The sequence below is a fragment of the Sus scrofa genome, chromosome 6 (genome assembly GCF_054392235.1).
Source record: "Sus scrofa isolate SSC_HxYL_T2T_F1_AM1 chromosome 6, Sscrofa_HxYL_maternal_Yorkshire_Landrace_v2.0, whole genome shotgun sequence".
NCBI lineage: Eukaryota > Metazoa > Chordata > Mammalia > Artiodactyla > Suidae > Sus > Sus scrofa.
Window position 1 is genome coordinate 74,980,949 of NC_139388.1, and position 13,954 is coordinate 74,994,902.

The following is a 13,954-nucleotide window of genomic DNA, read 5'->3' on the forward strand; positions in this document are numbered from 1 at the left end:
TGGTGCATATTGCCCGAACTGTCAGGGACTTTTGAAATTTATAGAACAATAGTGCATCAAATGATGGCTAATGCTCAAAAACTTTTGTGACTTGTGTTCTTTTTTTGCTTTTTGGGTCACACCCGTGGCATATGGAGGTTCCCAGGCCTAGGGGTCTAATCAGAGCTATTGCTGCCGGCCTACGCCACAGCCACAGCAATGCCAAATCCAAGCTGCGTCCACAATCTATACCACAGCTCACAGTGATGCCGGATCCTCAACCGACTGAGTGAGGCCAGGGATGGAACCCGCAACCTCATGGTTCCTAGTCGGATTCATTGCTGCTGCGCCACGACGGGAACTCCATACCTTGTATTCTAATGATGTGATTATGAATAATTTCCCTCTTCGACTTGTTTCTCAACAAATGCGAAGTGATCCTTATGTTTATAATGAAACACATGAATTTAAAGCAAAGGCTGCCTGTTGGCATTTGTTAACATTCCATCAGCCTGCAGCAGTCGAGGACGTATTAGAAATGAGAGAGTAAAAAGAATGTGGAAGGGAATGTCCTTCTTCAGCTTTCGGTGCAACGCACATGAGGGAGTCTCTGAAGCTCCATCCTGCCCACTCCTTTTCCTCCACTGATATGGGAGTTTGGGGTCCTTCTCGTGTGTCTCAATGGCATGAATTGTCCTCTTCCCTTGTGATTTTATAGGAACTTGGACCCCGATTGGCTGCGATGCTGAACTTCAATCTTCAACAACTCTGTGGCCCTAAGTGCCGTGACCTGAAAGTTGAAAACCCTGAGAAATACGGCTTTGAACCAAAGAAGCTGTTGGACCAACTGACAGATATTTACTTGCAGCTGGACTGTGCCCGGTTCGCTAAGGCCATTGCCGATGACCAGGTCAGTCCAGGGAGCTTGCTGCTCAGTGGGAATTGGGGTCCAGGCTCTGCCACTGGGCAACCTGAGTTTGCTTCTCTGTGGATTTCCTGGCAGACCCTATGCAATCGCACAGCCATCTGTTCCTGGGTTTTCACACTTGAAATCAAGGAAGGTGACACTTTTTGAAATGTGGTTTGAGGACTTCCCTGGTGGCCTGGTGGGTTAAGGGTCCAGTGTTGTCACTGCTGTGGCTCGGATTGATCCCTGGCCTGGGAACCAAGGCATGCCGTGGGTGATTTGAGAAGTTTTCAGTGTGTAAATAGAAATAACAGCCTGGTGGCAAGGAGAGCTTGTCTGGCATAAATGAAGATGAATTGGGTGTTGTCCTTGGGCTTAAGGAGACCATTTTGGCTCTTAGATCCAGCTCCGGGGGAGTTCTTCACCCATTTACATTCCTGGAGAGAGCCCGGTTTTCTCAGAGAAGCCAAATCTTCTTTCCATGGCTTCAGTGCTGCCGTGTTTTCTGCGGGTCCAGGAATCAAACCTTGGATGTTATCTGTACTTGCTTCTTCATTTAGTCCTTGCGTGCCCTGTGATCCTATCCATTTTGTGGTTTTCATTTCCACAACTACCCACTTAGTCCAAGCTACTCGGACCCAGCCTCGACTTTATATTTTCCAGTGTCTCATAAAGGGCTTCCCCTCCCTCCACATTCCTCTGTCCTGCATCATCTTCAGCATCCTAACAGCTCGTGTTTAATTAACTGCATATCAAGTTTTAATCACTTGCCATGTTTTCACCCACAGTCCCCACAAAATCCCATGATTTGAGTTCGGTTAGACTCCTCACTTCACAATGCATGAGGCACGCAGAGGTTAAACAGCTCACAGAGTTAGCGTGGGGAAGAGGCAGGATTCCTGTCTGGACAGTCTGGCCCTGAGCCCTTATTCTCACTCTCTGTTTTTCAGGCTGCGCTGTGGTGCATGGGCGCCCGGGCCAGGGATCAGATCTGAGCCACAGTTTAGGCAAGGCCAGATCCTTACCCCACTGTGCTGGGCCGGGGATGCAACTCCAGAGACAGGAGTTGCGCCACAACAGGCTCCAACATAACTCCAAGTTTTGTTTTATTTTATTTTTAAAATGTTACTGGCATGTCGTTGGCGTATAGGGCTGTATTCGTTTCAAGTGTGCCGTGCAGTGAGGCCGTTGCACGTATCCATACATCCATTCTTTTTCCCCATATAGGTTATTATAAATACTGAGTAGATTCCCCTGTGTGGTACAGTAGGTTCTTGTTAATTATCTATTTTATACAGTAGGATGTGTGTGTTACCATGTTCTCAGCTTCTCTCCTCTCCACCTCAAATGCCCCCAGAGTTCCGTGTTCACTTCAGTATCTCCACCGTCTTCATTCACACTGTTTATCCAAATATTACTCATATCTCAGGTTAACCATCAGTAGACATTCCAGAAAGTTCTTTACTTATAACTCATCCAAAGCTCAAAGTTGTGTGTACTTTATTTTTTTCAGTAAAAGCTTATTGACACATAATTTGCATTCGGAGGTAGCCTTGGCTGTAAGCAAGAGATGTAGCCTTGACACATTGCCCGCAGTGGAAAAAAAACACGTCTAAAGCAAGTTTTTCCATAAAAAGTAGTGGTGAGGAGTTCCCATTGGGGCTCAATAGGTTAGGAACCCAACATAGTGTCCACAAGGATGTGAGTTTGATCCCTGGCCTCACTCAGTGGATTATGCATCCGGTGTTGCCACAAGCTGTGGTGTAGGTCACCAATGCATATGTGGCTCAGCTCCAGTGTTGCTGTGCTGTAGGCCGCAGCTGCAGCTCCAATTCGACCCATAGCCCAGGAATGTCCATATGCCGCAGGTGCAGCCATAAAAAGAAAAAAAAAAGTCATGGTAAAAGAGCAGGTTAGGTGTTTGCAGTTATTTTGAGGAGATGCTAAGATGTCTTTCTCGCCTACGACTGTGTAATACTGCACATATTGAGAAATGGGAGATGGGTGGTCGTCTTAGGAGGGGCAGGGTCTGGTCACTTGCCTGGAGTTGCAGGCCCAGCCCAGCCATAGGTCAGGTGTGAAAATTCCCCAGGGAGTCCTCCATTTGACTGTCAGAGACTTGGAGGAGTCGCTTAGCGCCCCCGCTTCTCCTGGTGGGTCTTGCTGTGGCTGCCACGTCAGACACAGTTAACATAGCATGAGGTTTGCAGCCTGAGTGAGCGCAGCACCCCAAGTGGGTGACAAAAGAGTGCCTCCAGTGCTCCTAGCTGCCTTTTTCCTTGGTGACCAACAAAACATCCACATTGCCTGTGCTCAGCACTGTGACACCTGGGTCTTCTCGAATGGCTCAAGAGCCCTGTCCTTCCAGACTCTTGAAGCAGACACACAAGTACCAGAGACACAGTGGAGGGAGAAACACTTTTGAAGTGATTTTTTTGCTTCCTTTTACAGCGTGGTTGTCTTGATTGCTGTACATTTTCCATTTATATGGGCTGTAAGCTGCTGGGAGGCTGCTGGGGGCAGAAGGAAGGGTGGGAGACTAGAAAGCGCCAGAGGAGCGGTAGTAGAATTTCACTGTCACGGAGTTCCCATTGTGAATCTGCAGTAACAAACCCGACTGGGATCCATGAGGACATGGGTTTGATCCCTGGACTCGCTCAGGGGGTTAAGGATCCGGCGTTGCCATGAGCTGTGGTGTAGGTCTCAGACGTGGCTCAGATCCCTAATTGTTGTGGCTGTGGTGTAGGCTGGCAGCTGCAGCTCCAGTTCGACTCCTGGCCTGGGAACGTGCATATGCTGCAGGTGCAGCCCTAAAACAAGCAAAAAAGGATTTCACTGTCTCCTTTGGGAGCAGTGCACTTGGTCAGCTTTGATCTGGTGTGTGTGGGTTTCCTGGGAAGACAGAGGAGGAAGAAGCTGAGAGCCTTCTCTTCCTGGGCACCGAGAGTGAGCCGAAGACTGGTACCCAGTACCTGGGGGGACAACAGAGGCCCCGGCACGGAGAGCCCTGAGCTTTACACTGAGGAGGGAGCCCCCCATCGGAGAAGGGCTGGAACAGAATAGTTGTCCCTGGGGCTGAGGTCCCAGGAGGGAGGTCTTAGCGTGACCTAGTGACCCAGTTGATGGCCAAGTCTGTGCTTTCACAGAGAGGGCAGGCTCCAGCTCTGCTGATGGACGGCAGACCTGATGTGTGTGGAGCACTAAAAAACAATAATAATCTGAGTTCCCTTGTGCATTGGGTTAAGTATCTGGTTTTGTCACGGTAGTGGCTCAGGTTGCTGCTGTGACTCAGGTTTGATCCCTGGCCCAGGAACTTCCATCTGCCACAGGCACAGCCAAAAATAAATAAATACATAGCCCAACGGAAACTACTTCTCCCATGCAGTCTTCCTTTATTTTTTTAGTTGAGGTGAATTCACATAGCACAAAATTGACCACGTTGACTGAATGCCATTCGGTGGCATCTCGTCCATTCACAGTGCTGTACGATCATTGCCTCTGGTTCCAAAACATTGTATTATCACCCCTGAAAGGGAATCCCGCCCCCGTTCAGCTGTCACTGTCCTGCCCCCTCACCCCAGCCCCGGCAACCACGGAGCTGCTTTCCGTCTTTATTTGACCTATTCTTACCTTTATCTGTTTGCCTCTTCCGGGTATTTCATATCAATGGAATCGTACAATGTAGATAACCTTTTGTGTCTGGCTTCGTTCCGTAGCATGTTTTCGAGGTGCATCCGTGTTACAACACGTATCGGTACCTAATTCCTTCTTATGGCTGGATATTTCACTCCATGGATAGACCATGAGATGTTTCTTCATCCACTGATGGACATCTGGAGTGTTTCCAGCCTTTGGCTGTTGTGAACAGTACCCTGTAAACGGTCACGTGAAAGCGTTTGTTTGAATACCCGTTTTCAGTTCTTCAGGATGTACTTGGAGTAGAGTTTCTGAGTCAGATGGTAATTCCGTGTTTAACATTCCCCCCAGCACTGTATGAGGGTTCTCATTTCCCCACATGCTCGCCAACACGTCCGATTTTCTGTTCTTTTTTTCAATTTTTAAATAGCCACACCAGTGGGAGTGAAGTGGTATTTCACTGTAGTTTTGATTTGCGTTTCCCTGATGACAAATGTGTGCTTATTGGCCCTTTGTGTATCTTTTTTGAAGAAATGTCTATTCAAGTCCTTCATGCCTTTTTAAAAATTGGATTCTTTCTCTTTTGTCTGAGTTCTTTGTATTCTGGATGCTAGACTTTTATCAGACATAAGATTTGCTGGTATTTTTTTGTTTAATTTTGTAACCATTCTGTACGATCTTTAGGTCAAGAACAATATCTTTGCTTCCTTTCTGACCCCATGTACACGAAACTTGAAGCAGCAGCCCAGGAATCTATTTGGGTGATTCCCTGATGCCACTGCTCTTTGAAACTGAAGGCCATGTCCCCTTATCATAAGTACCTTCGATTTCTGAAAGCGCTCCCTCCACTGCTCTGTCTTAGAGGTTGACTTAACAGTAGGCACAAGTCAGTTGGTTAAAAACTTAATCATCTTTTGAAAAATAGAGTGGGTGATGTTTTCAAGAAAAGCCAGTGGGCTAAGGACGATCACTTGTGACCAAGAGAAGTTCAAGGGGAATCATCTCAGAGGGTGACTGGCTCCACCCACCCCAAGCTTTCAGTAATTCCTTGTGCATTTTTGCCCTTCCAACATCCTCCTGTCATCTTCCGGCCAGTGGTCCCCGCGCCTCTTCCCAAAGGGACAGGGACTGCGGCTTACCTGGCTCATAATAAGTAGACACCAAAGAAAGCATTTTGTTGAGCTAATGTAGTACTTTAGTTGCAGACAACTGTAACCAAGGCTCTGGACATTTCAGATTATTTTCAAGAGTCATTGCCGGGCCCAGGCGCCCTGCTGGCACTTTGTCCTTTCCTCTCTTCCCCCTGAGTTGCATGGATGGAATAAGGGGCACAGGTGTGTGGAGAGAAGGGGGGAGCAGGTGAGCTTATTTAGTAACCAAAGTTATAAAGGGACAGAAGAAAGGCAGGATTTTCAATCCCGTGTCCTAAGAGAACCGTGAGAGAGGAAATCAGCCCGTGGGTGTTGGTGTGACTCCTCGATTAGAGATAACAGGTCACACAGAGTGTGGTCCTCTCATGAGTTGAGGTTTAATCATTCCCCTCATCTGTTTGCATCATTGTCATTAAATCGCCATATGGCAGGGTTTCTGCCCTAAATGCACAATGCAATACACTTTGATATTTTGAAATGGCAGTGGTTTCTATGAGATAGGCACCGGTGGGGTAGGTGTTCCTACCCCATTTTACACTCCAGGAAACCAGGGCTCAGGAGGGTTAGAGATTTGCCTGAGACCACCCCGCAGGTGGATGGTAAAGCCAGAATTAAAGTCCCAGTTCTTAAGAGAAATGCATGTTTGCTGCGTAATTCAAAAATTAAAAATGTCCCTCATTTGCCTCAGTCCTGAAGCCCTTCCCAGAGGGAATAACATTGTACAGATTGGTGTGTCTTTTCCCACTCTTCACAGATTTATAACAGTGTCAAAAATTATATATATACATGTAGGTGTCCCCATTGTGGCTCAACAGTAACAATTCCACTATTATCCATGAGAATACGGGTATGATCCCTGGCCCCACTCAGTGGGTTATGGATCCGATGTTGCCGTGAGCTGTGGTATAGGTCACAGACATGGCTCGGATCTGGTGTTGCTATGGCTGTGGTGCAGGCCGGCAGCTGTAGCTCCAGTGTGACCCCTAGCCTGGGAACGTCCACGTGCCGCAGATGTGACCCTGACAGCAACAACAACAACAACAGTTACACGTGTGTATATGTATAATGCTTTCAGGGCCTTTTTAGAAAACAGATCATACTTTGGGTGTTTTCGGCAGCTTAGTTTTTTCCATTTAAAATACATTTACATCTCACATTGTCTTTCCTCTTTTGCAGAGATCCTACAGCAAAGAATTGTTCGAAGAAGTTATTTCAAAGATGCGGAAGGCAGGGATCAAATCCACGATAGCGATAGAGAAGTTTAAACTTCTGGCCGAGAAGGTAGAAGAGATAGTGGCCAAGAACGCACGCGCAGAGATCGACTACAGTGACGCCCCAGATGAGTTCAGAGGTGAGTGGGCCCACTTTTTTCAGGCTGAATTCTTTGTTTTTAGTTAACTTAAAACATGTAACATTAGAAGTTGTCTTTTGAAACACTTGGTCTGAAATTGAAATTACATTTGCCTACTTTTAGTTCATACTATCAATTACAGGGGGAAAAAGGCTTTAGCCCAATTTCAAACTAGATAATAACCCTGAAGATTCTAAGGTCAGCCCTGCCTTTACAGGTAGGGATTTGTGTTTTTAAAGAATTCTCGAAGAGGAAGGATTGATGCTAGCCTGCCATTTTCACTGCACAGCCAGGCAGGGGCAGGGAGGGCCTGCCACTGTGTCTGCCCCACTGTCTTTTTTTGACTATTCTTTCCTCCCAGCAATAACTGACAAAAGGGTACTTTCCCCTCTACAAAAGGCAAAGTATAGGCCTCTATCTAATGCTGATTTCCTTCTAAACTTGGGGGCCCGGTAGGGCCGTTTGGTTACGATTCCCATGGTTATATTTTTCACTGATAGGAGGGGCTTTGTTTTATTTTATTTTTCAGTTTTAGGCTCTATTACTGGAATTAGAGTTTGCTTTGTTTTGTCTCTTTAGACCCTCTGATGGACACCCTAATGACCGACCCTGTGCGGCTGCCTTCTGGCACTATCATGGACCGATCCATCATTTTGCGGCACTTGCTGAACTCCCCCACAGACCCCTTCAACCGACAGACACTGACAGAGAGCATGCTGGAACCAGGTAGAGGAGGGCATAGCTCAAACTGCAGTGTCTACACCAGGCAATGGAGCCAAAATCACATATCGGGGGTGATCAAAAGGGGGAAATGTGTCAAATCCAGACACTGCATAGTTTATGACATGTAATGGAAAAGACACAAAACATTCTTTGTTCTTTTTCACTAAGAATTCTAGTCCTTACTTTTCATGTCCTATTTCTTCTTCAATCTTCAGCTCAATGAGGGAATGAATGGCCTTTTCTTTACATTTATACAGAACTGCATCATCTCTCAGGAAGAGCCCTCTCATCTGGGGCATTAATCCTTTCCTTTTCTTTTCTCAGTGCCAGAACTGAAAGAACAGATTCACGCCTGGATGAGAGAGAAACAGAACAGTGATCATTAAACCATCCCCTTTGCCCACCCTCTGCTAGAAACAGCCAAGACCGGCAGGGCAGCAGAAGCAGCATCGGTGCTGCAAATGCTGTTCAAATGTTGGAGGCCACAAGTGGTCAAATACATCAAGAGCCCACCCAGAGTGACCAAACAGTGGAGACCCGAGAGGACATGAATGAGAAGAGGAGCCCAATTCCTGTACATATATTTAAGTGAAAAACGTGGTCAAAAGCTTGAGGGACACAATTTATGATTGCTTGTGTAATAGAGCACGTCCTTCGTATGTCACAGTTTGGGGCTTTTGCAACGGAAGTATCTTAGTGATCGATGACAAATGGGTCTGGGCAGCATCCCCTTCATTTTTTTTTTTTTTCCCTAAATCCAGTATCCGTTGATTTTGATTGTGATTAGAAAACTTGGACATTTTGCTGCTAAAGAATCTCCCCCCCGCCGGCCCCCCGCCCCCTTCCTGGTCCTACTTGCACTGCTGTGGATTTTTTTAAGAGAAGCAAAAACAAAAATAAATTCCTTTCCCTGGCCCTCCAAACATATATTCTGTGAGATAACTGTGCCTGCAACAAAGTGTTAATCCTGGGATCGTATTTTTATATCATATTCACATATTTGTTTTTTTAATTGGTGTTAGATGACATGATTAATAAAAAAGGCAAGATATTTTCAGAATTTGAATTTCAGTTATTTTTTTTTCTTTTGCAATGTCCCTTAAAATTTTTTTATTCTAAACAAAATGAAGAGAATCCTGTTGCTCTGGTCCTTGTAATAAGCCCACTCTTAGGAATCTAAGGAACAGCTGCAGCAAGGGAAGGGTTTAAGTACATCAGCATTTCATGACTTACAGTTTCGGGGGGGTGGGTTTTTTGTTTTGTTTTGTTTTGTTTTGTTTGTTAATGCTATGTGACAGTTTGAAACCTTTACAGTTATCCTATGAGGGTGAATAAATTCCTCAACTCTTGAGTCTGTGAGTTTGAGGCAGGGGTCATTCGTATGCTGTGTCCTTTGGGGCGTGGCCTTACCAAAGCAAAAACAGGGTGCAAGAAATGTGGAAGCACGTCTGCTTGTAAAGACACACAGACACCCACGCACACGCACATCAACACAAGACTTTTTGTATTACTGCTCCCTACTTAACATACTTGAATTCTTGAATTCCCTTTGGGGTAAAAAAGGATTTGAAACCATGAAGTGTTTTGAAGAGAATAAGTCAACAAAAATATACTTTCCTTTTCTTTTCCTTTTTTCCCCCCCTCCACAGACAATGTCCTCTGTTCAATTCCTAACGCAAACTACAATAAATGGTGATACACATTCAGAAGGAATCTTCTTTGAGTCTCTTCTTTTTGTGGCAAGCCGGGGAGTGGGCGAAGAGCAGGAGCCAAATGCATTTGCATGCAGTACTTTATCTTTTCTGGAGCCACTTAGGAGTGGCTCTTTTTAACACGCACCTTTCCTATTTGTGTCAGTCTTGATGCTCTGTTTGGTTCTCATGTCACCATTTGCTTGTTGGAGGGGGTTGAGCTTTGTCCTGTTCAGTCTCTGCTTCTCAAGTTGTTACCCTATCACAAATATCTTTTCCCTGACCTTTAACATTTTTACTCAAGTTCACCTCGTCTCGTTAACACTCTCTTAGGCACCACAGTTGACGGAACCTTACCTACCAGCTCTGGTAATACCAGCGAGCGCTTGTACGGCGTTTGCCGTGTGCCGGGCTATGCAGAGACTTTTGCAGGTATGGTTTCATTCTCTAAAAAGTCAATACTACCATCTTTGGGTTTTTTTCAACAGGTCAGGGTGTGGGATGTGACAACGTCAGGTAACTTGCCCAAGGTCATCTGGCCAGCTGTTGGAAGAGCAGGTGTCTAAACTCCAGAGTCCATGCCCTTGGCTGCTATTTCCCTTGAACACATTTGGACTAAATCACCCCCCCCCCAAATATAATGTATTCCTGTTGACCAAAATGTTAGACAATATACATAAAAGAAAACCCAAATCACCTGTAATCCCAGATAATTGCTGTTAATTTACTCTTTACCAGGTTGATACACATTTATGCATGTACAATTCTCATGTTTATTTGCTTCTGTGCCTGATTTTGCTCATCTGTCTCATGAATGTGTGTTGTTGGTCTCCTCTCCATCCACAGTATAAACTCTTCAGAGGAGCAGGTTCTGTCATTATTTACATGCCCTATTCATTCCCCATGAATATAATAGGATGCTGCTTTATCCCTTTAGATGTAGTCATTGGGGGGTTTTTTTTTTTTTTTGGTTTTGGTTTTGGGGTTTTTTTGCCTTGTAGGACCGTACCCGCGGCATATGGAGATTCCCAGGCTAGGGGTTGAATCGGAGCTGCAGCTGCTGGCCTACACCACAGCCACAGCAACACTAAATCCAAGCCACATCTTCAACCTACACCATAGCTCATGGCAATGCCAGAGCCTTAAGCCACTGAGCGAGGCCAGGTATGGAACCCACAACCTCATGGTTCCTAGTCAGATTTGTTTCCACTGCAGCCACGACAGGAACTCCTGTAGTCATTGTTTTGAAAATTCAGAATTCTTTTTGCCGGTTAGGGCATGTCGCCTGCCTCTACTCCCTCTAGGGGGGATATGTTTGGGATTTCTATTGATTGATTGATTGATTGATTGATTGCCTTTTTGGGGCCGCACTTGTGCCATATAGAAGTTCCCAGGCTAGGGATCAAATTGTAGCTACGGCTGCTGGTCTACACCACAGCTACAACAACCCCAGATCCGAGTCCCATCTGAGACTTATACCACAGCTCATGGCAACACCAGATCCTTAACCCACTGAGTGAGTCCAGGGATGGAAGCCACATCCTCGTAGATACTAGTTGAGTTCATAGCCACTGAGCCGTGACAGGAACTCCTATGGATTTCTGTTTTTAGAGGCTAAGGTTTGTTGTTTTAGAGAAACTTATATTTGCTTTCATTCGGTTAACTGTGGATCCTAAAATAAATTCCAAAATATTTTAAAATCAGGTCTTGGATACAAGGAAGATGGTCATATAGGGAGGAGGGTTTGAGGATCAGATCAGCAGAAGAGAAATGGTCCTGAAGAGAATGGTGTTAAAATAGCTTCTCATCTGTGACTCACTCTTCTGTGCTTTTTTTTTTTTTTTGGCTTTTTAGGGCTGCACCCACAGCATATGGAAGTTCCCAGGCCAGGGGTCAAATCAGAGCTGCAGCTGCTGGGCTATACCACAGCCATGGCACCTCGGGATCAAGCTGCATCTGTGACCTACACCACAGCTCACAGCAATGCCAGATCCATAATGCACTGAGCAAGGCCAGGGATTGAACCTGGGTTCTCATGGATACTGATCAGGTTCATTACCACTGAGCCACAATGGGAACTCTTCTGTGAGTTTTCAAAGGAGTTGATAGACTCTCTTTTGAGAAAATAGCTGAGCACATCATTTTGTTCACATTCCGTAACCACAGTGTTTTGATGGAGTGCTGAGGGGATGTTAATAGGCCCTATCTGACTAGGTAAGTTTTTGTTTTTGTTTTTTGTCTCTTTGGGTCCACACCATCGGCATATGGAGGTTCCCAGGCTAGGGGTCTAATCAGAGCTGCAGCCCCCAGCCTACACCACAGGCACAGCAACGTGGGATCCAAGACACGTCTGCAACCTACACCACAGATCCCGGCAATGCCAGATCCTTAACTCACTGAGCAAGGCTAGGGATCGAACCTGTGTCCTCACGGATACTAGTCAGGTTCGTAACCCCCTGAACCACAGCAGGATCTCCCTAGGTACGTTTTTGATTGAAGGGAACATCCAGGGTATGAACTTGTTGTTTGACTCAGCTGGTCTGGGGCTGAAGGAGGCCACCCTCGGCTGAGGAATAAAGTGCATTTCATGAGCATGTCCTGTGTACCAGCCACTCTTTCATGTATTCATTCCTTTAATCCTCAACAGCTGTGGGACGGGGATAGGACACTGGCATGTGAATCCAGGCCATCTGGGCTTCAGGGCCCGAGGCCTTCACCACCCCTGCTGCCTGGCAGTGCAGTGGCCCCTCAGTATCTGCAGGGGGTTGGTTCCAGGACCCCCGCAGCTACCAGAATCTGCAGATGCTCAAGTCCCTTATACAAAATGGCGTGGCATTTGCATACAACCTTCCCATGTATTTTATTTTATGTTTATGAGAGTTGCAGGTTTCAGGTTCTCTCTTGTTTCTTTGGGGTTTTTTTTGTTTTTTTGCCACACAGGCAGTATGTGGGAATTCCTGGGCCAGGGATTGAATCTACACCACACAGCAGCAACCAGAGCCACAGCAGTGAGAACGCAGGAACCTCAACCTGCTAGGCCATCAGAGAACTCCCATCCCCATGTATTTTAAAGCATCTCTAGATTACAGTACCTAATATGATATAGATGTGATTACAGTGTAAATAGTTGATGGCATGCCCCAGATTCAAGTCTTGATTTTTGGTTTTTAATATTTTCAAGTCACAGTTGATTGAATATGGATGTGGGATCATGTGTACAGAGGGACAACTGGATGCCATTGGTCCACGTTCACAATGGCCAAGGAGCTCTGGAGAAGCAGCAGAATCTTCCAGAAAGGGTTTTGACCTTGGGGGTCAGCTCTAGACTCAACTCTCATTTTATTTTATTTTATTCTTTTTTTTTTTGACCACACCAAGTCATGCGGAAGTTCCCGGGCCAGGGATCAAACCCATGCCACAGCAGCTACCTGACCCAACAGCAGTGACAACATTGGATCCTTAACCTGCTGAGCCACAGAGGAACTCCCTCAACCCTCATTTTATTTTGCATTGCTTTTTTCTATTTTGGCGGCCCCATGGCATGGGGAGTTCCAAGCCAACCTTGCAACTTATGCCACACTCCCCTAAGAGCCTTAAGTCTTTACTCAAAATTCAACTTTGTGGGAGTTCCCGTCGTGGCTCAGCGGTTAACGAATCTGACTAGGAACCATGAGGTTGTGGGTTCAGTTCCTGGCCTTGCTCAGTGGGTTAAGGATCCAGTGTTGCTATGAGCTGTGGTGTAGGTTGCAGACGCGGCTCGGATCATGCGTTGCTGTGGCTGTGGTGTAGGCCTGTGGCTACAGCTCCAATTAGACCCCTAGCTTGGGAACCTCCATATGCCGCAGGTGTGGCCCTAGAAAAGGCAAAAAGACAAAAAAAAAGAGTCACCTTTATGACTCCTTCTTTGTTGACCCTTTTTACTCCTTTTTTTTTTTTTTTTTTTTTTTTTTGGCTGGGTGTGCAGCAGCTTGATATGGGATCTCAGTTCCCAGACCAGGGATTGAACCAGGGCTGCAGTGGTGAACGCACTGAATCCTAACCCCTAGAGCACCAAGGAACAACCCCCCTTTTCATTTTTATCTATTTATTTTTTTATTTTATTTTGCTTTTGGGGGCCACACCTTTGGCATATGGAAGTTCCCAGGCTAGGGGTTGAATCAGAGCTGCAGCTGCTGGCCACAGCCACAGCAACGCAGGATCTGAGCCTCGTCTGTGACCTACACCACAGCTCACAGCAACACCAGATCCTTAACCCACTGAGCAAGGGCAGGGATTGAACCTGTGTCTTCATGGATGCTAGTCAGGCTCATTAACTACTGAGCCTCAAAGGGAACTCCCCTCCCCACCCTTTTAAAAATTGCAACTAATTCAACCACCTTTGCTGTCCTTTGCTAGTCCCTTTCTTTGGATTTTCTCCTTAGCATTTATCATTAACATACTGTATCTATTATTTTCTTGACTTCTGTCTGATTCTCCCACTAGAATGTACGCTCCATGAGAGCAGAGGTTTTAATCT

General features: G+C 46.0%; 1 protein-coding gene across 7 annotated transcripts in view; it reads left to right on the forward strand.

Annotated features, from left to right (window-relative positions):
* The window catches only part of UBE4B (ubiquitination factor E4B), a 115,320-nt gene extending 105,867 nt beyond the window's left edge, over positions 1-9,453 (forward strand). For all 7 annotated transcript variants that reach the window (XM_021095311.2, XM_084962765.1, XM_021095310.2 and 4 more), the window contains 4 exons: positions 698-889; positions 6,850-7,024; positions 7,604-7,750; positions 8,072-9,453. In XM_021095311.2, coding sequence (XP_020950970.1) covers positions 698-889; positions 6,850-7,024; positions 7,604-7,750; positions 8,072-8,133 — 576 coding nt within the window. In that variant the 3' untranslated portion in view covers positions 8,134-9,453. The remainder of the gene's footprint in view (positions 1-697; positions 890-6,849; positions 7,025-7,603; positions 7,751-8,071) is intronic.
* Positions 9,454-13,954: the final 4,501 nt, after the last annotated feature.